The sequence below is a fragment of the Misgurnus anguillicaudatus genome, chromosome 22, assembly GCF_027580225.2.
Source record: "Misgurnus anguillicaudatus chromosome 22, ASM2758022v2, whole genome shotgun sequence".
In the NCBI taxonomy this organism is placed as follows: domain Eukaryota; kingdom Metazoa; phylum Chordata; class Actinopteri; order Cypriniformes; family Cobitidae; genus Misgurnus; species Misgurnus anguillicaudatus.
The window spans coordinates 41,976,161-42,000,000 of NC_073358.2; the positions used below are offsets into that span (position 1 = coordinate 41,976,161).

The 23,840-nt window shown below is 37.6% G+C and overlaps 1 protein-coding gene across 3 annotated transcripts in view; it reads right to left on the reverse strand.

The window, feature by feature from the left end:
* The window catches only part of LOC129439854 (coronin-1C-A), a 59,789-nt gene that overhangs the window by 2,556 nt on the left and 33,393 nt on the right, over nucleotides 1-23,840 (reverse strand). For all 3 annotated transcript variants that reach the window (XM_073860845.1, XM_073860847.1, XM_073860846.1), the window contains exons 3-10: nucleotides 13,434-13,556; nucleotides 9,479-9,608; nucleotides 8,143-8,324; nucleotides 5,921-6,044; nucleotides 4,646-4,746; nucleotides 3,170-3,315; nucleotides 967-1,024; nucleotides 128-373 (exon numbers count right to left, since the gene is read on the reverse strand). In XM_073860845.1, coding sequence (XP_073716946.1) covers nucleotides 128-373; nucleotides 967-1,024; nucleotides 3,170-3,315; nucleotides 4,646-4,746; nucleotides 5,921-6,044; nucleotides 8,143-8,324; nucleotides 9,479-9,608; nucleotides 13,434-13,556 — 1,110 coding nt within the window. The remainder of the gene's footprint in view (nucleotides 1-127; nucleotides 374-966; nucleotides 1,025-3,169; nucleotides 3,316-4,645; nucleotides 4,747-5,920; nucleotides 6,045-8,142; nucleotides 8,325-9,478; nucleotides 9,609-13,433; nucleotides 13,557-23,840) is intronic.

Here is a 23,840-nt window from a genome sequence, read left to right on the forward strand (position 1 = left end):
GTAATCGAACCCACAATCTGCCAAAGTTGCCAATGCTACACACTATCAGTCGAGCTATAGGACCATTGTGGAAAATGTGGAGATAAGAGATCATGAACAGGTCCGCGAGTAAATACATCTCACTCACAATAGATGGCGTTGAGGTGGCATGGGACTTGTGGGCATGGCTGGTGTTCTCCGTGTTCTTGGTGATCTTGTTGTCCAAGATGTTCTTCTTGACCACTTTGAGGTCACGGTTCTTGCCAGGGACGTATCCGTGTTTCAGGGATATTGGGATGGGATCTCCATTTTTTCCCTCGAACCACTCTTCAGCCTCCAGGGCGGCCTCGGGCCCCGCCGTGTCAGGGTACAGATCATCCTGGAACAAGTCCGACTGACAGAAGAAAGGGTGTTATTAGTAGTTGACATACACAGAATATAAATCATTCAGATCTTTATAATAAAAAAAATTTAAAAATAGTAGCTTTTTTGGGTCTTCCAGAAATCTAAATAAATTATAATTTATTTATCAGTCTCAAGTAAAACCTAACGTTGTTCTCTAGTTTTAAGGTATTTTATCATTTATAAGTGACCTACAATGCACTCAAAGTATAAAATTTAATTCATATACAGTATGTTCCTTAGAAATCAAACCTATGTATTTTGTGCTGCTGATGCAACTATAACATACAGTATTAAAATACTGAGATTTAAAGCCAAATAATACAAATGTAACAAGATGCAATCTGATAAGGTATTGATTCTAGATTCAAACTGGACCAAATTTAAGAACAGCCTAGCTGCTATTCATAACAGGATCTGTTAAACTAGTCTACAGGTTTTGGTGAACTAATGCTGAACTACTTCTATGACAGTGGCGGAAACAGAAGCCAAAGTAGGAGGAAGTTGTGGCTCAGGATGTACTGCCCTGCCTGCAGTGTTTGTGTAGCCTTAAAACAAGATGGCAAGAGAGATCAAAATGCTCACTTTTCGTGGCACAGTCATGATGATGGGCTCACACTTTCTCTCATGCAGTTTGTAAAACCTGAGAACACACACACACATAAACAGGCTTATTAGAAAATAACCAAAACAGTTGCAAAAGTTAGTTCATTACTCATCAGACATAAAAAACACGTTAAAACAGAATGTGAGAAAAAGGTTCATAAAAACAAAACACACCAAGCATTTTTTTTAAGATACACCCCTAAACTGATCTCTATTTTACATCTCTTTCCTGTAAAATAAAACTACTTCTTAACTGAAATGGTTTAGTGCTGCCCTCTCATGGCAGGTTTTGGACATTGTTATGAGTGTCTGCTAATACAGTGGTTCCCAAACTTTTTAAGCGTTTTAAATGTAATATTTTAATTAAACAAAACATTATACCTAGTAGTGCTGTTGGTTAGTTGGCTTATTATTTTTTAGGTTTAATTACACAGAATTCATGATAAATTAATGTATTTTATAAAATGCCATAAAACTGGGCACGTGCACTGACGCGATACACGTCTGGATCCGAACTTTACTTCCAGGTTTGTTTTTTTTTTAATGGTCTGACTAGTTGCTAAACTAATCTCTTGAACAAATGCCTCGTCGAAAATAAATGTTTTGGTTTTCTAGGTCTATGTGTTGTTTTTAATCTGTGTGTTGTTTTTAATAAATAAACTAAGTTTAAAGAACGTATGTTGTTATTTATTCTTAGCGGAGTTTACCGGGAGTTACGTGCGGACCACGACAGCCACTTGTTTATGTTGTTACTGCTCAAACGGTCTATAAAATATGAAATGTATTTAACTAAGTTCGAGAAGAAACCAATCAACGTAAAGAGGTGTCAATATATAGCCGCCCATCACTTTTGATCCGTGACAGTTTTTGCAGCATCTCTCTCAGCTAGTACCAGGCTTGTGCACAATTCAGAATTGAATTGAGAATGACTTCTAAATTCCAATTCAATTCTTGAATTTGAATTGATGTCAAAAACAGGATCTTGAATTACAATTCTAATTTGAATTAAAGGAAGCAGAATTGCAATTCAATAGAAATTCAAAGAAATTCATATACATATTATAAAGTAAGTGTTAAAAATGAAGCTTTCAGTATATGTCAGAATTGTATTACATATTCTATATTATATTAATTTGAACTACTTGTACAGATTACATTAACAAGAAATGTTTTCCCCCAGCAATTAATGTAAAAAACTCTAGTCACATAACAAATAATTAAGTTTGATTTTTTGTAATTGTAATTTTGTGGAACACGCTGGAACATGACTTCATTTCCCAGAATGCTTTACTTTAAGTATTTAAAATGGTTGCCAAACAATTTTCCAAAGTAACTTTCCTAACACTGAATGTATGTGAGATTCTTTCTGTTGTGTGACTGGAATTTCTTTGAACTGCCATAAATTAATTTCCAATTAATGAGATTTAATTCCACTTCCTGTCATTCCAATTCCAATTCAAATTCCTGTAGGGCGGAGTCAATTCAATTCAAACTCCAATTCATGAATTGAATGGAGGCCAATTCTGAAATTCTGAATTGTGCACAAGCCTGGCTAGTACATCTATCCCAGTTGGGGGGGTACTCTGGGTTCGGGCTAAAATTCTGAGCTTAGAGCCCTCTCCTGGGACAGCACGCCAAATATGCTTTATTTCATTTCCTATTAATTACATGTTAATGCAAACTCACAAATGAATAATAAAATAACTAGCTTCCGATAACGTAATACGGAGGCACAGGCAGGAAGCAAAACAAACCTTCGCATTAGTCAAATGTCACTACAAAAAAGTATGCGTACACTGCCCTGAAGGAGCTAGACCTTATATTCATCTGTTATAAAGATTGGAAGAGCTAGGACATTTTCAAAGATATCTGAATATGCATTTGTATGAAAAAAGATGGACATATGTGACTCGGGTGGCTTGAGTGTAAACCATAGGGTATTTTTTATACTTGGCTGAACTATCCCTTTAAAATAAAAAAGTGAAATTCATGTGTTGTTATTTTTTGGGGGGATTATTAAAAATAGGTGCTAAATATATGTTAAATATATTTTCTTAATTTTGATTTAGATTTTGGGGAGAAATATGACCCAGACACATGCATGACAGTCACCCACATGCTTAGCTAGTGAAACAAGTAGCTTGTGAAATGTCACAACAAATATCTGGCTGCACTTGCACACCTTGCAATCTCACACTTGTTGACGTCCAGTCCTCTTTTGGGCATGTATCCCATGCCTCTCTGTGGCTCCTTGGTGGTAAAAGTGCTGAGGTAATGGACGTAGGGAGCTTCATCCGTGATCTCAAAGTAACGGATGCTGCTGTCACCCTATGAGATATCAAACTTCAGTCACAGACACTAGACAACTGCCAGAAGTCTCTTGAACAATCAACATTTAAGCAACAGCCATTTTATTACCATTATTTTATATTGATATATATATATATTCAATTCACATTCATTTCTAAAGCGCATTTATTATACAAATTTCAAAGCTGCTTTACATGTTAACTGGTGTATATATGAAGAGTTTGGTTCCAAAACGCAATAAATCCATTTTGACAAATTTCGGAAAAAGCGTGTTTTCTATACCAAGAAAGTGACAAGATAAAAAACCGTTATTTTCTGTTACAAACTTTCACATAGCATCTTTAGGTTATAAAAACATAAAAAATTCAAATCCATAACTTGATTTTCAAAAATGTATTATAAAAACTGATTATTTTTTCCACAAAATGCTATGAATCTATTCAATTAATGTATAAATGTGCATTTAACTTTGCCATTTTATATTCATTTAGTTGAACAGTTGTACACACTGATTAAAAAAAATAAACATTAATGGCATTCATGAAAACACTTACTTTGTCATAGTAAGAACACTGTCATTGCTGCGGTTATACTTGACGTCATCACTTAACATTTTTCACAGCGATCAGCTGTAAAATGTTTTGGTCCTGCTCAATTTTCGTTGACTTTAAGTAAATAAATGGAACGTTTTTCATAAGATCCTCTGGGGTCAATGTGTTAGCATGAGAAGCTTGATGCTGTCGGGAGAACAAGCACCCGTCTCCCGAGTGCCTCTCGTGTAAATTATTAGATGTTGATGACTTGCATTTCTTTCCCGTCACAGAAAACCATCACAGGTTTATCAATGCCATTAAAGTATTATTTTGTTTTTGTTTGTTTGTTGATCATGAAGTACAAAGTAGATGAGGAAAACTAGATTCCGTGTACTCAAAGCGCCGACATTGTTTGTTTACATTGTGTGGAATGGTGCACTGTGATTTGTGGAGCGGATTTATTGCATTCTGTAGAAAAGGAAGAGGTGGCGTTTATTGCGTTTTGGGAAAAAAGGGAGAAAAGATGACAAAATAACACGCTGGATATTGGATTTTGCATAAAATAAAGAATTTTCTTTTAAATATTGACCTGATACAGTATAATACTGATTTTGGCAAAAACTCATTTTTTTCAAAAATGGCGTTTATCGCATTTTGGAACCAAACTCTTCATATGGATTTATGTATTTTAGGATTTATTTGGGGGTCTTTGCCAACATAAAGTTTAAAAACCCCTGGTGTGAATTACACAGAACAGATGATGTATAAACATTAGTGTTCACAAAATCTGTTTTCAGTGTGTGTGTTGTGTTTACCTTTCCACACAGGTAGACCACATTAGTATCAGGGTCATAGAAGGGCAGCAGAACTCCATTACTGGTGTCCATCTCATGGACAGACATGGGCTCATCTATATTGTCCTGAAAGTGAGAATAAGCATTACAGACTCACAAAATCAAATGACTATAATTGCATGCTTGTATTATTATCATAAATATTGTATCACAGCAGCATTACAGAAATGTGTCAGGAACCACTAATGAAACTTGACCCTGTGTGCGGAATCCAGGCTAAAGTCTAATGATTTCACTTTAATATCCTTGATATGGCCTTACTCAGTCACTATTAAAAATATTTATGTATATAGATTATATGAAATGATTTTATGTAGAAAACAGTTATCACAAACTACTGAATTTATTTGGGCTTTCACAGGCAGGGTAACATGTAGGGCTGCCCCCTAATAGTCGAGATAACTCTTCAATGGCGGGGAAAGAGTTTAAGGCTATTTTTGCATTCTAACCTCAGAGTTTTCACTTGACGATGCTGTCGGTTTTCTTTTGAACTGTTTAAATTTGCTGCATATTTATGAGTCTAATTTATATATCCTAAATTTAACAAAAATATTCACAATTTAAATATATTCATTTTAATATTAAACAATGTAAAAAATCCCTCAAGCTGCACAAGGAAAGCGAAGGGATGCGTCTCTGTACAGTATGTGTGTGCATAGAAAAAACAAAAAAGATTAAAAAAACAGCACAGCACAAAAGCTTGGAAAATTATATTCGCCAAATCCTGGCCAAATTACAGAGATGCTGATTCGCACAAATTGTTAAATGATTAAAAAAGCTTGATTTTCGGCGAAATATTTGCAAGATAAACAATAGCATACAGAACATAGACTAAAGACTAAATATGCTAAATGTACCGAACAAGCCAAGGAGCTTGAAGTTCGCAGGCTCGTCATTCCACATCACTGAATTCATTGAATCCCATAAATACAGGAGCAGCATATAGCAGACTCTCGCGGCTGTAGACGGTAATTGTATATTGCCTCATAAATGTCAACATTTATTCATACTTACTTACAAGGCGTGCCCGACTATAAGACGCAGCACCAGTCAAATTATGAAAAAACGTATAGTCTGGAAAATACGGTAGTCAACTAAAAAAAATCTTTGGTTGAGTATTCATTTGGAGACACAGCATTATTTCAATAATCTTTTTGGCCAAATCTGAAAAGCACTTGTTTGCAGTTTTGGGACAGAGCAAATGTTGGAATGAAATTTGTGTGTTTCCATGGTAACTGTCCGGATCCCAAAGTGCGAGCTGTCTCTCACTCATGCGGCTAAAGCCAGTGGTAAACACTTTGCCGTCAGACATGAAAATGGCTCTCAAGGGTCTGGCACCCTCGTGGGCTTTGTCCTTCTCCTGTAAGAGACAAAATAACACATCAGTGTACTGCTCACATTTATTTAAAACAGAGCAACCAAATCTTTTTGGGAGCGAGCAAGCAAGCAAATGCAAATTACCCATGATGCTTTTACAACATCCTTTGACAATTCGGTAACCTTTGATTTACAAGGACTTGCAACTTATTCATAGCCAGACCCATTTATCATCCCTAGATATACATTTTATATATCAAAGACTGAGGTTTCCTGGACTGAAATGCTTGCTTGAGTTGTCCTAATTGTTTCTCTCAAGATGCACACCAGTAATGATTTTGTAAGGTATTTTACTAGTAGGTCAAACTACTTAATTGTCCTAATATAGCTAAGGCCTAGTCCTGGATTAATCTAAACCAGGGGTCTCCAACGTGTTGCCTGCGTGTCTGTGAGGTGTCCGCCAAATCACATTCTATTAATAGTCTTATAGTTATTAATTACATATTTTTTATATTAGCTTGGCTTGGTTTATGTATGTTAACATTTTAAACAATACTAAAACATATCAACAAGTAAAATAAAATAAACTTAACAAGTAAAACAAAAAAGTTTTGAGAAGACTATATCAAAAAGTAGCCCTCCAGATTGTTCTATACATTGCGGTAGCCCTTGCCCACACAAAAAGGTTGGAGACCCCTGATCTAAACCCTGTCCAGGAAGCTGCCCCTTTTATCATTAACCTGTCAAGTCTTTAGCAACTTAGAAATATTGGATAGATAAAAGTGAACTTATCCTAAAGTTATCTCTTTAGATATTTTAAAAACATATTTAGTCTCTCCCAAAAAGAATTGATGACAATTTTATTAAAGGAATAGTTCACCCAAAAATTTAAAATTCTGCTATCATTTACTCCTCAAGTTGTTATAAACCTGTTTAAATAAGATATTTGTAATCAAGCAGAAAACAGAAGTACCATTTACTTCCATAGTAGGAAAGAAAATACTATGGAAGTTAATGGTGCTCAAAAACAGTTTGATTACAAACATTAAAATATTGTCATGTTTATCAGACCAAAAAAAAACTATTCAGGTTTATAACAACTTAAAGGAATATTCCATTTTCCCAAAAGAAAAATCCAGACAATCCACTCACCACCATGTCATCCAAAATGTTGATGTCTTTCTTTGTTCAGCCCAGAAGAAATTATGTTTTTTTAAGGGAAAACATTGCAGGATTTTTTCTCATTTTAATGGACTTTAATAGACACCAACAATTAACACTTAACTCAACACTTAACAGTTTTTTTCAACGGAGTTTCAAAGGACTATAAACAATCCCAAACTAGGCATAAGTGTCTTATCTAACACAACGATTGTCATTTTTGACAAGAAAAATAACAAAAATACACTTTTAAAGCACAACTTCTCGTCTAGATCCGACTCGTGATGCGCCAGGTGACCGCACGCAATACGTCATGACGTCAAGAGGTCACAGAAGACGAACGCAAAACTCCGCCCCAGTGTTTACAAGTGCGTTGAAAGAGGACCATTCCTACTTTGTTGTATGTCAACTGATACTAATTAATTCTTTGTGTCAGTTTATTGTTTATAATGGTCCGCAAATTAGCATTTTATATATGTAACACATGACCTCCCTACGTCACTACGCGTTTACGCTAGGTCACGCTCGACCGGACCTAGACGAAAAGCTGTGGCCCAAAAGAGCATATTTTCCATTTTTCTTGTCAAAAACGACAACCGTTTCGCTAGACAAGACCCTTATTCCACGTTTGGGATCGTTTAGAGTCCTTTGAAACTCCGTTGAAAAAAACTGTTACGTGTTGAGTTAAGCGTTAATTGTTGGTGTCTATTAAAGTCCATTAAAACGAGAAAAATCCTGCAATGCTTTCCCCAAAAAACACAACCTCTTCTCGACTGAACAAAGAAAGACACCAACATTTTGGATGACATGGTGGTGAGTAAATTATCTGGATTTTTCTTTTAAGAAAATGGAATATTCCTTTAAGGACGAGTTAATGGCAAAATTTTCATTTTTTGGCTGAACTATCCCTTTAAATGTGAATATATATACAGTATATATTTATATTTGTAGGTAATTCACCCAGATAGGCATGTACTGACCGCAGTGATCTCCTCCTTGCGAGGATCAATCACACGGATTTTCTTGTCTTTGGAGGCAGTGCAGATGAGACTGCCGTTGCGGTTCCAGCACGCGCTGTAGATGAGGTCAGGGTGCATATCCTCCAGATTGATCATGGCCTCTCCCGTCCCCACATTCCAGATAATAATCACATTATCACAGCCTGCAAAAAAAAAAAAACCCCAGGTGAAAACTTTAAATGGGTGAATTCATGATATGTTATGACTGACACACACTTACATCATAGATAAGATAAACAAACTGCACGGTGCAGCACAGCAGCCAAAACACAACATATAGACGTTATAGATGTGATAGTGCATCCAAGAAATCTCTTTGCATTAAGCATTTAAAGGTTAAGACGGTGGACTACATAGACCTATTTTAATATAGTTTCATTGACATCTGGTAGGGTTTATTTAAAAACAGCTGGAGTTGATTTTCCATTGACAAGTCGCTCAGAAAAGCACCTGGATTATAGCCGAGACATCTTTAAAAAATAAACTTGGAGATGTGGCTTGGAGGTTGATGCTTGTACTTCAACACGTGGCATGGTGGCGGCTCACGCTGCCGACGCAAGTTTGAGTCTGGCTTGCGTCATCTTCTGATCCCCGGTCTCTACTAACACAATTTCTATCTATACACATGCCTCCATGAGAAACACTTATTCACTATCCATGTGTCAATCTGGTGACCTGATATAGATATATTAAAATCATCACAATATTGTAACATTGTTTGCGAGATATATTTTGTTTATAGCAATGGTTTATAATGACGAATGTCATTTTAAAGGAAAACACCACCGTTTTTCAATGTTTTACTATGTTCTTAAATCAACTTAGATGAATGAATACATACCATTTTTTTTCAATGCGTGCACTTTTAATGTTTTCACAGTGCTTTGTGAATGTGTTAGCATTTAGCCTAGCCCCATTCATTCCTATGGCTCCAAACTAAAGTTTTGTTTTGTGTCACCATACTTACTTGTGTCGAAAAATATCGAAAAATGGTGGTGTTTTCCTTTAATACTTAAAAACGTTATGTGGATGTACTCAAATTTTAAGGTCAATGCAGACAGGAGAAAGAGTGGTGCTTACTTTTCTTTCAACAAAGAATATGAAATATGTTTGGTGGTTATATATTTTTACATTTTTTTTCATATTTTATCATTTAAATTGATTTAACAAATTAAAGTATTATCATTTAACATTTTGTATATCGCATTATTTCGCAAGTTATTGCATGTGTTTTTTTTATTGTGTACATGAAAAGTGTTTACTGGTTTTCATACAGCAGGTACATGCTGCATCTTACCTGCGCTGAGGAGAACGTTACGGGCGGTGGGATGCCAGGTAACAATGCCCACTCTTTTTGAATGACCCTCCAGTACAACCGCTGGCTCTGACAGTGGGGTCAACAAACCATTCTCTGGGATCTGCCACACCTGACAAGAGTAAAGAAGACAACATTCCAGTTAACGTTTATTATGCTTTTATGGGCATTTATGATTTTAATAGATAGGACAGCAAAGAACCTTCCAGAGGGGATAAAAACGGGATAAAAATGATGCCGGTCAGTCCATGCAGAAACATGCCGTATCCTGCAAAAACGTTTTTAAAGGCATAGTTCACCAAAAAATTTAACTTTGGTCATATTTAATACAATTATTTTGTTCTAAACCTGTTTAGTTTGTTTATTCTGTTGAACATAATAGGAGATATTTTGTTTAATGATGGTAAGTACACAAAGCAACAAAATTTAAATTTTCGTGTGAACTATGCCTTTAAGCTACTCTACTACAATTACATAAATTTGCCTGAAGAGGGCAACAAAGGGAAAATAAAGGAGACTAGCAGCACTTCCTCAAATTTAGCTTATGCTTATAAAAGGCATGACTGTTGCTGCCTAAATGCAAATTCCTGACATGTATTATTAATATACACATTAAACCTAATATGTTAAAGTAACAGTTGTGCCAAAAAATTATTTCAATTTACTCATTCTTATTTATACACCCTTTCATTAGATGAATATAAATAATTACAAAACCAAAACACAGATCATTGTAATAAGTTCAAATATTCAATAACGTTGAATCTCATTGGTTCTTGTGTGTCATGTGACAAAACATGCACATATTAAAGGTGGGGTGCATGATTTCTGAAAGCCAATGTTGATATTTGAAATCACCTAAACAAACACGGCCCTACCCCAATAGAATCTGGACCTTCTTTTGATAGACCTGCCCCACACATACGCAACCCAGGCAACACTGTCGGTTAGTAGACACGCCCCTTACTACTGATTGGCTACAAGTGTGTTTTGGTACTCGGCCCAACTCCCTTTTCCAAAGTGTTTTTTAAAAATCATGCACCCCGCCTTTAACTAATCAACAAGAGAACTAATGAGTCTGCGTAATTTTCATGAAACTTAAAGAGGACATTTCACAATACTTTTTTAAGATGTAAAATAAATGTGTTGTCCCCAGAGTACGTATGTGCAGTTCTAGCTCAAAATACAATATAGATAATTTATTATAACATGTTAAAATTGTCACTGTAGGTGTAAGCAAAAAAGTGCCGTTTTGCGTGTGTCCTTTAAAATGCAAATGAGCTGATCTCTGCACTAAATGGCAGTGCCGTGGATGGATAGTGCAGATTTAGGGGCGGTATTATCCCCTTCTGACATCACAAGGGGAGCCAAATTTCAATTACCTATTTTTTCACATGCTTGCAGAGAATGGTTTACCAAAACTAAGTTACTAGGTTGTTCTTTTTTACATTTTCTAGGTTAATAGAAGAACTGGGGACCCAATTATAGCACTTAAACATGGAAAAAGTCATGATTTTTTAAATTTTCATGATATGTCTCCTTTGAAGCACTAAACAGATGTCATATACATCTAAGATAGCAGGAGGGTGAGTAAACCATGAGATAATTTTCATATTAGGGTAACCTATCCCATAACTCGTTCAAAATCACATAATTAGTTACATCTCAGGCCCAAAACCTCTCGTAACGTCACTTGATCTAGAATACTTGATTTTCATTGGTCAATTTAACAGTGAATTACACAATAACTATTATTCACAGTTGTACGAGGCAAACAATTTCATGTTATCGTGCTAGTTTAATGCCTCAAACACCACTCTATAGTCTTTTTCTCAAAGTCGAAATTTTTAGGGCTGTGTATCGGCAACAATCGATACGCATCACGATGCGTGGGTTTCCCTGCAATATGTTTCAATACATTGCGTAGCTGTAGAGCTTGGCGGTATATTGGAATATTTCCTATTTCAAGAATGTAATAAGATAGTATTTTAGGAAAGATGTCATTGAGAACTCACCACCATATGCAAACCTTAAAAGAAATGGTGGCGAGCCTCTATGCTAGTACTTCCTGTCACCGTTCAGAGATAAGAAGGATGCAGTTGGGATGTAAACTCTAAACTAAATAAGTGCCATGAATCTTGTAGGATTTTTATTTTAAAAATATCAATATTGCTTTTTTAGAATTGATACACTATTGCCGTACAAAATATCATAATACTCATGTATAAAATGTATCTATATTTTTGCACCCCTAAACATCAGCCTATTGATTTAATTGCCAAGCAACTACCACAATCCCTGTCAGGTTGATACAAGACTGCTTTACGTCAGGGTCCTGATCACACTGTCTCATCAAGAAAAAAATCACATCACTAACAACATGAAAATACCTTAATAACATTAAAATACCGTACTATGACGTTGGGATAGTGGGAACAGTTAAATTCATCAGTCTGTATTGTCTTGATATTCCCAGGAAACTACGGGAGACCTACTAAACTCAATGCTTGCTGTTACATTACATGTACACAAACATAAAAGTTGCTGTTTCTACTACATTCTGGCCAAATAAGGAGCCAACAATGCAATAACAAAACATTGAAAGCCAGCAGCACTGAGCTCAGAGAGACAAAATAGTAACTGCTGATTCAATGACTTCAGACTGAGCTTTAATCTAAAACAGTCCAGAGAAAACCATCGCTTATGTTGTGATCCGATCAGCAGTCTGTCGAGTGAGTCATGTGGGTGACTTTGCCCACAATGAACTTTATAGGGTGGGTGGAGGTGTGATGCTGAATCAAAGTTCAAGTTGCCGGTTTGGGCTTTCATGTCATGACATGCGTGTGTCAATTACAAAGATATAGGAGGTCTGACAGGAATCTGGCGATATTAGTGACTATAAAGTACAGAAACGGGTACTGTGCATATATTGCAAATGCCCAAAACTTGTAGTATGTGTTCATTCTTGATTTTGTTGGTGATTTAAATATTTGTGGCTTGAAACAGATGGAAAATTGACCGTGTTGGGCTGCCTCTCAATGGAGAGCTCAATGTAAACTGCTGCTTTCTTGCCCACCGAGTGCAACCCACCATTACTGGAATAACTGCCTGGAAGCTTTGCAAAAATGGCCGCCTAGTGGCGCGACTTCCCTAAAGTGACTTTAAAGGAAAACACCACAGTTTTTCAATATTTTACTATGTTTTTACCTCAGCTTGGATGAATTAATACATTCCTATCTTTTTTCAATGCGTGCACTTTTAATCTTTGTACAGCGCTTCTTGAATGTGTTGGCATTTAGCCTAGCCCCATTCATTCCTACGGCTCCAAACAAAAGTTTTATTTGTGCCACTATACTTACTCGTGTAACTACTCATGTCTTTAAATAGGGAAAACATGGAAGTGTTTGGTGGCTTCTAAATTCATCCCTGTTTGGAGCCATAGGAATTAATGGGGCTAGGCTAAATGCTAACACATTCACAAGGCGCTGTACAAAGATTAAGTGCACGCATTGAAAAAAGATAGGTATGTATTAATTCGTCTAAGTTGAGGTAAGAACATAGTAAAATATTGAAATACGGTGGTATTCAAATTTTACTACTATTATTATTTTGATGTATTCTGAAACACAACCCAAATAATATGCATTATATGTAAATATGGCCGATATCTTACATGCCAAATTCATTCCCCATTTCAATGGTGAGATTAGTAAAAATTTCCAATTTCTTTCCAATTCAAATCTGTTGTTTTTCTTTAGTGGTCTATGTTGCAACAGATGGTTTCATCCAAAGTGACTTGTGGTGCATACAATTAACAGTATGTGTGTCCCCCCCCCATGCCTTTTCCTCTGCTAACACAATGCTGTACCAATGTTGACCCAAACCAGCATTTCACCAGCACATAAACGAGACTGTAAAGGGAAGACGGGTGCCACACCATCACGGTGCAGTCTTCAGATCCACTAGCGATGACCTCGTCATTGTGAGGGCACCAGTCAATGTCCAGAACAGGACCGGTGTGGCCACATACTGTAGGGTAGGACTTATCTATACGGCCCGTCTGCAGAGAAAACACAAGGAGAAAAATATCAGATTGTGGAAGCATACTGCCCTATGTTGTAATACCAAAATAAACCTTCTTGGCAAGGTCTGCATTGTCATAAAATTTCATGAAGTTGGATGGGAAGGCGGCCAACCTTCTGTAGATTTTTTTTAAACAATAGCTCGTCCGGCCATTCAAACAAGCAGAAAACATTTACACAGGACAGCTGATTTCAAATTAAAACAGATAGTTTGTTCTCAACTTAAAAATGCAGACACAGAAATGAGGGTCCTTGACCTTTTACCATCTGAACATACGAAGAAACAAAGAAGCACAGAAATCAAGGCACGGCTGTGGTCTCATGCCTAGTCAGCTGACTTTCTGGTGACATCAGCGACCTCTGCTATAAGGGTCACGACCTTTGATCTCCTGCAAGACCATAATCTCTGCATAGGCTTGTGTGATCAGCTGTCATCCGATCACTATGTTCAATGTGTGTTTAGACATGACCACACCCACACTTTTGTTCACGCTGCTCCATTTCATTGGCCTGGTTTGCCTCTGGTTCGATGACATCACAGCCAGGCCCCGCCCCGTTATACACACTGTTCTGTGCAAATGAACCAGCACCCACTGCTTTTCCCGGGCCGGGCCTTTAAAGAAAGACTCAACCCACCTGTGCCTAAAACCACTCCGTGTACACATTCTTTCTCAAGTCTGGACACGGTTATAACACAGTCTCAGGAAAGAGAAACTACAGCAGACTTTTTACAGCTATTCGTGAGCATGTTTGTTTTTGAAGCATGTCTGGATTGTCGAATAAGAACAACGAGAGATGATGTCAGGAAGACAACTCTGGCATGAAAGAATGAAAGCTGGCAAAAAAGTAAGAGATAATAAAAATGTAAGACGGATAAATAAACAATACCCGACTACACAAAGAAGTGTTCTCCTGTTATCAAGACCACTGATAACCAATCTGTCTATGAACAGCAAAACAAACAGAGACAGACTGGCTCTTGAACACAGATACAGTGCTGCCGCTGGCCAATAACAACAGAATGAATTCAAAGTCCAGCTGTGGGCAGCACAAACCATCACATGAACAAACCAGAGCATATTCTGGTATTCGGTCTCCAAAGTCACCTAAAAACTAGGGATGGCCAAAATGTTCGGCAAATGAAACTATTCAGCCAAAAATAGCAAAAAAGCATCTTTAGCCTCTTTCACACAGTAATTTTGGTAAATTACCATGAATTGACCAGACTGAATGTACCAGTAAATACAAAAATGTGCTGTTCATACACGCAGTTCCGTCTTTTTACCAGTAAGACATCATTCACACATCAGTATCAAAATACCGGCAAACTTTGTAAGAAAGCAGAATTTACCTGTGGCATGTGGCCGACGAGCACAGTGGTGTATACATGGAGGGTTATGGCTTCATATCCACACTCCGTATTTTGTTGTTTTCACATCTGTGGCAAACGTTGACGGTCGCAAAGTTGCTCGTGACCAAACAACATTGCATTAGGCGACGTCAAATGGAACCTGCGGTTGCACATTAGGCTTCACAGAGGGTGTGCTAAGTACGTCGGCAATTCGGCAAATAGATGGTAAGCTGTTTTAAACAACTTTGGTGAAATAATGTAGACGTTAACTTCAGGTGTGCTCGGCTTTTTAAGCAGTGTGTGTGTGGAAACGTCCATAAACAGTGTGGGGGTAAACCGGGTGTGCCGCATAAGTCTTGAAAAGTAAAGCCCCTGGCTCTTTGATCGCCCCCTGGTGGCTGGCTGCAGTACAAGTCATAAACCCCACCCTCTCCATTCAAACGAATGGGACTCTGCTCTTTCCGAAAGATGGTTATGGTCCTTTCAAGTAGTTGTTATCATGCTGATATATCAATCTGTCAATTTTGTGATAAGTTTCATTTTAGATACTATAGAAACGGGGCGTGTCGTTATGGTCGGGTAAACGTTTGGGCGGAAGCTTAATACCGCGGCTCTGGCTCCACGGACGATTCCTTCTGCGCATGCCTTGGCTCCCAGCTGACGTTTTTACGTAACATGGCGACGACCATGGTCGGATATTTTTGGCTTCAATTCATTACAATGGAGGGAGGCGACGTCGCGTCGTCCATCTTTTTTTACAGTTTATGGGGTAAACGCATCATTTGTATCAAAACGTTATGATTGGCCCGAATCTGTCAGCACGGTCTGACATCGTCCGTTCTAAATGCCAGTAATCTATATTTTTGACCTGTTAACTGCAATTTACCAGTAAATTACCAGTAAAGACTGTATGTGTGAAAGGGACTTTTGTCTGACACTTTAAAATGCCGAAATGTTGCTATTCTATGCTGGTTGCTACTTGATCACGTCATCAAAAATGTCATTGTTTGGTTAAATGATTAAGTCTTTTTTACTTGTTCGTATGAACGTCGAAAAGCTTTTATTTGCCATTTCAACCAAACAGCTTTGGTTGCCGAACATTTGGTGCATCCCTAGTAGGAACAATTAACAAGACAATGTTACATTTTAGCATCTTACAGACGCTTTCATCAAAAGCTTAAACGCAGCTAAAAATGCCAGACGGACGCAACAGTGGGCGCTTTGGTTTTAATATGATACTTCTGCTTTGTTTATCAGTCGTTAAACGATGCACCGGTTTGTTGTTGTGGTATTTGTCCCTCCCCTCCGCCACTGTTATTGGACTGCCAAGTGAAAAGTGGCATTGACGAGCACAGCGTTTCACCCAAAGTTGAAGATTTTTCAACTCTGGGCGCTCAGTGCTGACTGGGAAAAAAACGTCAGCTGCATGCTAATGCTACTGTACTGCTAAGATAATGTTACGATTACCAATGCCAAACCTAAGATTTTCTTTGCACTCAGACAACTGGAAGCTGGTTCATTTACACATCGACGCAAACTGGCATTAGACATGAATTGAAATTTTATGTCGTTACATTCACAATTACAGAGAACAGGTAAGAAAACACTACGATTTGCATCTACAAACTTTATTTCCTATAATTCTTTGAGAAAGATTACCAACTATTATGCCATTTTGTGCTGTTTACACACCTAAAGGTTTGAACTTTATTTACCTAGCTAGCATTTCCCATTAAGGAAAAGGTAATAAAAGGACAATGGTTTTCTGAAAAGGAAAACTCCAATATGACGCAGTAGCCTCAAAGTCTTTAAACATTAAAGGTCCTATTGATTTCCAGACATTACTGTCATTTGGTTTTTATGGATCACTGACATTGGAGGAGATGATCCGTAATGATGATCTCTCTATGGATTTTGGGATGGCTTGCATTTCTTACAGCCTCATTATTTATTAACACATTCAGAGATACTAAGCATAAAAATCCAATACTGTCAAAGAGTGTTAGTCTGATTGTTTGATACTTCATTCAACAAAAACGTCAAAGTATGTGTTTGTAGGACATACAGAGAGAAAAATTTAACTTTAATTTATTCTTAAAGCAGTGAGCTGTGTGGGTTTAATATGGTGTGTAACCATGGTAACATACAGCGCAGTAAGTTCAAATATGGCGGCACTGCGATAATGTTGAATCGCGTTGGTTCTTGCATGTCTTGTGATAAAAAATATGCATGCCAAAAACACACACCACACAGGAGAACCAATGAGATTCAATGTTATCCACGTACAGTTATATTTAAATATAAAATAGATTTTGGTCTTCACAGGGGGTATCCAAAGGACTTTGGCAATTCAGCAAATATATAGTACACTGTTTTAAACAAATCTGGTGAAGAAATTGGGACAATTAAGCACTTTACACGTGTTCGACTTCGAGCAGCGTGTGGAGAGTAACTTTCGTAAACGGGGTGGGAAATAAATGCGTCATTTGTGTCAGAATGTTATGATTGGCGGCGCGTTCTAACGTCATCCATGCTCATAACGTTCACACATAGCATTGTACATGTAAATTACTAAGATTTATGATATATAATATATAAAAATATTAAAATGGTAATTAATAAAATCGTAACATATATATATAAAGTCGAGCAGACAGTTTTGCGTCATTATATCAAGCACACTAACTGAATAATACACACCTTCATAGTTCACGTCATAGGTGGTTTCCACTGCGCATGTCGGGGTCAGAAAAGTCATTACAGCAGATTGAGTTGTGTATTATTCGGTATCGTCAAAAATGCATACTTGCGTCGTAGGCTGTGAAAATCGCACCAGGTCTGCCGTAAAATTTTTCGGGATTCCTGCAGAATCTAAAAAACAAAAAATACAACATCTGCGGCTGCAAGCAATTAAATGTGCAGACCGGGACAATGCCAATATCAAAGAGGCTTGTGTTTGTAGTGCTCACTTCATTTCAGGTAAGTCATAATTTTTCAGCCCTGTTAGATTAAACTAAAAAGCCTAAATGGTATGAACAGTTTGACCCCATGCTGCACGCGCACCCGATATTCATTCAATGTTTACAAACCTTGAAGGGGTCTATAAACTCAGCCACTAAACTTACATAATGAATATTTATCTGAATTAATTATAGTTTACTAAAACTGGAGCCATCCTGACACATCACAGCAGGCGAAATGAGCCACACTTCATGCGTAGCAACTTTACTGCGGATTTCCCACGTCAAATAAAGCCAGTCTAAACACATTCAATAAACAGTCCTCATCTCCGTAAATCCATTTACAGTTGAGTCCTGACACATTAAAGAGCCTAAAGGATGAAAAGATACAACTGGAGAGGATGAGAGACAGAAAAATATGGATTAACACACATACAGAAGATTTGCTGTAGCTCAACTGGCAGATTATGGAACTAAAAATGCCAAGACCACGGGTTCGATTCTCAGCTAATGCACATGCTAATAACATTTTATTCACGTAGGATAAAAACACATAAAAATGTAAATGTGACTGCAAGACAGACAAAACAGATACACTGTGGAGGTGGACGGCAGAGCAAAGTATTATGGGGCCACGGTGGCTTTTTACACAAGCTAAAGCAAGTCTGTCTTATCTATTCAACATGGAAATTTCCATTTCATCCACATATCCATGAGGACCCAAAGGCAGCTGTGTCCTGAATGAAGCACCCCGGCAGCTGACCAACCAGACATCATGTCCTTATACATGATCTATAAAAACAGCCAATCAGGAAAGAGGGGGCAGGACTAGCAGTGCATCAGAATGAGTTTCTCTGGGTGAGCAGGTGTATGAGTCTTGCCAATACATGTGGCCACCAAAGAGAGGGTTTAAAAAGGCTATATGAGGGCGAACGGTCTAAAGGTCAGATAATTAAAAAAAATATATATACGGGTGATTCTCACGAAACCATTGAAACACCACGGCACTTATGATTTTAGCTTTAAAATGTGTAATAGTAACATTAAAAAGCATCAGAATTAACACAATACTGTGTTCTACCTTGCACAATGTGTGATTTCAACATAAGAATTTATAATTGTAAATTTTATCTCATTTTCTGATGAAATTCTCATTACCGCAATGTGTCCGGCTGTGTTTGAACATGCGTTATGTTGTAATTTAATCAAATGAACACAAAAATATTAAGAAAAAAAATAAATGGATGTTTTGCTAGACTACTTTAGATGACAGAAAAGATATTTACTGAATAATCATGTATAATAATAATGAAGAAAAATTAGGAAAATTATGTGTCCATGCCTGATGTTCTCATCCTCCGCAACACTTTTTGAGAACAGTTTAAGCACACATACAGAATTTTAATAAAGTTTGATTTTGAGTGACCAAGCACATGGACCAGTTACTTCAAGATGGCTACCAGGTAAGATCTTTTTTTTACAGTTAATTTGAAATATTGTCTTGTCAGAATGCTTACACAACATTTTGATTATCATTACCACAACAGATGCTTATTAAATGTTAATTTAATTAATAGAAGCATAATACTTTGATTTTAAATGCATGTGCAGAATCTTCAAATTATGTTCTTTCAGGTTTGTCATGTCATTTTGAAAATATGTCAGTGTTGATGTTTTCTGACTGTTGCGGTAATGAGATTTTTTAGGACTATTTTTTTTAAATTATGTTACGAAAAGTGTTAAATGATAAGTAAAAGTTTTTAAATTAATGTTCCCATTTACTCCAGACTTTGTTTTTCAATGTCTGGTGGGAACAAAAGTAAATTTAAGCAACTTTTACATTTTCATGCTTGACATTTTTAAAACCAAGTTTTCGTGAGAATCACCCATACACTTCTGTTCGTCCTGTTAAAATGTTTACACAGCCCTGGATCTTAATGTATCATGTTACCTCCTTAAGCATCATTGAATATTTGTATCTTTTGTAATAGTTTGGTATGAGTCTCTCAACTGTCCTTAGTGTCAAAAAGATTCTCAATATCATACACTGTTTGAAAGGGGTGAAATAAGATGCAGGAAGTAGAAAAAGCTGATAAAAGCAAAAAATGTGAAGGACCTGAAGGATTTTTATAACACAAGTGGCTCAAATAAGAGACTCATGAACAACCATCACAAAAAATAAAAGCATCCACGTAACAGTATGAAGAATCGAGGGCTGGTGTATGTAAATTTAACAAATGCATTTAGTAAACATTTTGTGTGTGTGCTCCATGGAAATCGAACCAATGACCTTTGTGTTGTTAACACATTGCTCTACCAAGTGAGCTAAAGGAATACTTACATTAATACTGGATAAACTGCCTAATAAAATGAATAAAAGAAATCCATCTAGATGACAACACTGAACTTCATTTGACGTTTAAAAAAAAAATTATTCACTTCACCCTGACCCCCCTACATCTATCAAAGAATATTGGGCGCGAGCGCTGTGGCTCAGCCAATGGAGAGAAAAGAGGAAATGGGTCTGGACGGCTGACAGGCGGGGAGCTGAGGATGACCATATAAGGTAAAATCTGCAGTCAGCAGCAGTCAGCGCACAGTAAGTGCACTAGGAACAGTAGGGGGCTCCTGGAGTACAGACAGGGAATAAGAAAGACACATCCATGGCCACACACACAATTTAACTTACATCTGTCTGTGTGGCAGTACAGGATATATGGAGGTGAACTTTGGGGTATAGAGACTGAATTCACTTCCTGTTCGTTTTTCTATTTCCTCTTCCTCTCTTCTCATCTTCTGTGAAGGGAGGCAAATCGGTTTGCACGGGGCTCAGATTAGATACGGGGGAAACCCATGTGAGATGTCCAATGTAGTCTAAACAAAAGCACTGCCGATCCGACTGACCTTAAAATGTATCGAAAGGAATGTTCAGGTTTCAGCACAAATTAGTCCAAATTGGACATTTGTGGGATGTGTCACGCCAAAGTTTACCAGCGTTTTATTAAGGATTGGAATCAGAGACACGCAATACGATATTAAACCAATATCAGAGCATCGATAAAATAATATTGTGACTGTTTATATTAAGTGTATAGTTATTTCAAAACTGTGATATACCTCTCACTTTTGACCGGTGTTTGGGTTTTGGTCAAACAAAAAACTAGTGGTACAAATTAGAAATGCATGCGATCACCCAATGCTACAGTACGTTTTCTCTTTCTCTCAATGGTGGTCAGTCTTTCCCCCTTAAATGTATTGAAAAAATGTAACCAGATATAAAATTATAGCATAAGCACGTCAATACAGCATCATATTGTAAAATATCACAATACAATGATATCCTTTATTCTTCGACACATTAGCATGACTAAATAATGAATAACCGCACAGGCTGCGAATAGATGTATACGTAAGCAATAAGGTACGAGGGGCTGTGCTGTATCATAAATAAGTAACGGCTGAAGGGTGTTGTTAGGCACGACACAAAGTGGAGTTCAACTTTTATGAAATTAAATCAACAAAAGCATTCCTTCCACTAAAAAAATTGTCCCTGACCGTGAACAACAACGTTCCAATGAGTAATATGCATAAAAGCTCAAATAAAAACAACAAACTGTTCTCAAACTGATATGTGTGGTTGATAAGTGTGTTGCTAAGGTCGCAGTGATAAATAGAACCATTGGGTGCAGCGGTCATAGCCGTGTTTACATAGGATCCACGGCATAGCTACACCGTAGGTTATGCATAGCCTGTGCATACACTGACGCGCACTTGCCTAAATTTTAACAACGCGGCCAAGCCGGCCATTCTACGTGGAACGCAAGTGCTGTGATTGGTCCACTAGAACACCTCCCATCATTTAAAAAAAAATTTGCATCACAATTCTTCATAGGCATTTCCGCTTGCGACAATAAAAACAAAGATCGGCCAAGTTAAGGAGTGATGAAACTCAAACTGCAACAAAAGTCGTAGTTTATTTACCTCCATCACTGCTGCTCTTTTTAAATCATACACAACAAGCTTCTTCTTCGTTTGTGGGTTTACTGGTCAAGCTGCTTTTTCTTTGGCTGTTACTGTGTGTTACACGCATGGATACTGCCAACTAGCGGTCTGCATGTGTAATTGCATATCAACACAAACACAAAAGTATATATGAAAACCAACGGTTAGCCTACGGCGTCAAGGCTACGCCGTAACTGTGGGTTCACACAAGAAGCGAGTTTAACAATTTGCGTGAGTAGATTACATACAAAGTCAATGCAAAGACGTGATCAAATGTGTCCTTGCGTGGGGCGATGCAAATTATACGATATGGGTGGCGCGTTTGCCGCGAAAACACGAGCTATTTGCTACGCCGTAACTGTGGGTTCACACAAAAAGCGAGTTTAACAATTTGCGCGAGTAGATTACATACAAAGTCAATGCAAAGACGCGATCAAATGTGTCCTTGCGTAGGGCGATGCGAATGATGCGATATGGGTGGCGCGTTTGCCGCGAAAACATGCGCTATTTGCTACGCCGTAACTGTGGGTTCACACAAGAAGCGAGTTTAACAATTTGCACGCGTAGATGACATATGTAGTCAATGCAAAGATGCAATCAAATGTGTCCTTGCATGGGGCGAAGCGAATGACACGATATGGGCATCGCGTTTGCTGCGAAAACACGCGCTATTCGCCTCAAACGCGTCTTCGCCCAAGTTAAAAAAATATTCAACTCGAGCAAAAAATTTGCATGACACGAAGTTAAATACTGTGAGTAATCTAGAGCGAGTAACGCGATGCCCCGCGTTTGGTGTGTACGCAGCAAAAGACCTACACACCACTATAATGAACACTTTAGGCCCCATTTGGAAATCTGTTAAGGCCTCAACCCTGGGTTGAGAAATACTGCCTTAACCTGTTTGCAAAAAATTTACCAGATATTTTTACAAAAAAGAAAAAACTATTAGGCCACAAATACTGTCGATACAATATACCTTGCCTTGAATTCAGAACATTACATTACACAGGAAAAACAACATATAAACCCCCATGTTCCTCATGCACCAAAAACAGCCATTTCCTTCACGACTTGAGCTCCGAAAGGGAAACAGTTGCTAATATCATAACACAGTCTGGTGTCGAAGCATAAGCAGGGAGTTTCCTGTGGGATGGGTCATATTTCGGGCTATAACCTCAAGATGAAAGGTGGTCAGACAGAAGGGAAGAAAATCAGTCACACTGGTCATTCTGAATGGAAAGCAGGAATGCTAGCACAGAGGAACACTGTGGCCATCCGTTTCCCACTGCTTCCTTCATATGTTAATGAGACAACACATTTGAGCAGGGGGAGAAATACAACAATGTGATTAGTTAGACACCTGATGGTCTCCTTAATGTGGGAAAACAATAAGCGTCAAGCTTTCAGTCTTTCACACAAGAGTCCATCTGAAACTCCTCCCCCAACTCCATCACTCCATAAGAGTCAATCACCAACCCTAACAACTTGAAACTACAAAATATTAGGGGTGTCATGGTTCTTCAAATCCTTGATTCGATTACATCACGATTCGATTCTCAATTTTTACATTTTTTCCTCGCATGGGGGTTTGTGGGCTTTACTTTACGCAAGAGAGCTTGTAGAGGAGGGTTTCGCAAGCCGACCAGACATTGGGACGTGGCAGCATTGACGATTCCAGTTTTTTTATTCGAAGTTCGCGGTTGTGACTTAATTTCTATGGATTTAAAATCGAAATCGTGACACCCTTACAAAATATATTTGTAACTTTAGCTAGAGATGAAATATTTGTAGTTATACATACACAACTACATTAAAGGTGCACTGTTACTTTTTAGGAGGATCTCTGGGCAGAAACGTAAAACATAAATAGCTATATTTTCAGTGGTGTATAAAGACCTTACATAATGAACTGTATTATTTTCATTACCGTAGAATGAGACGATTTTATC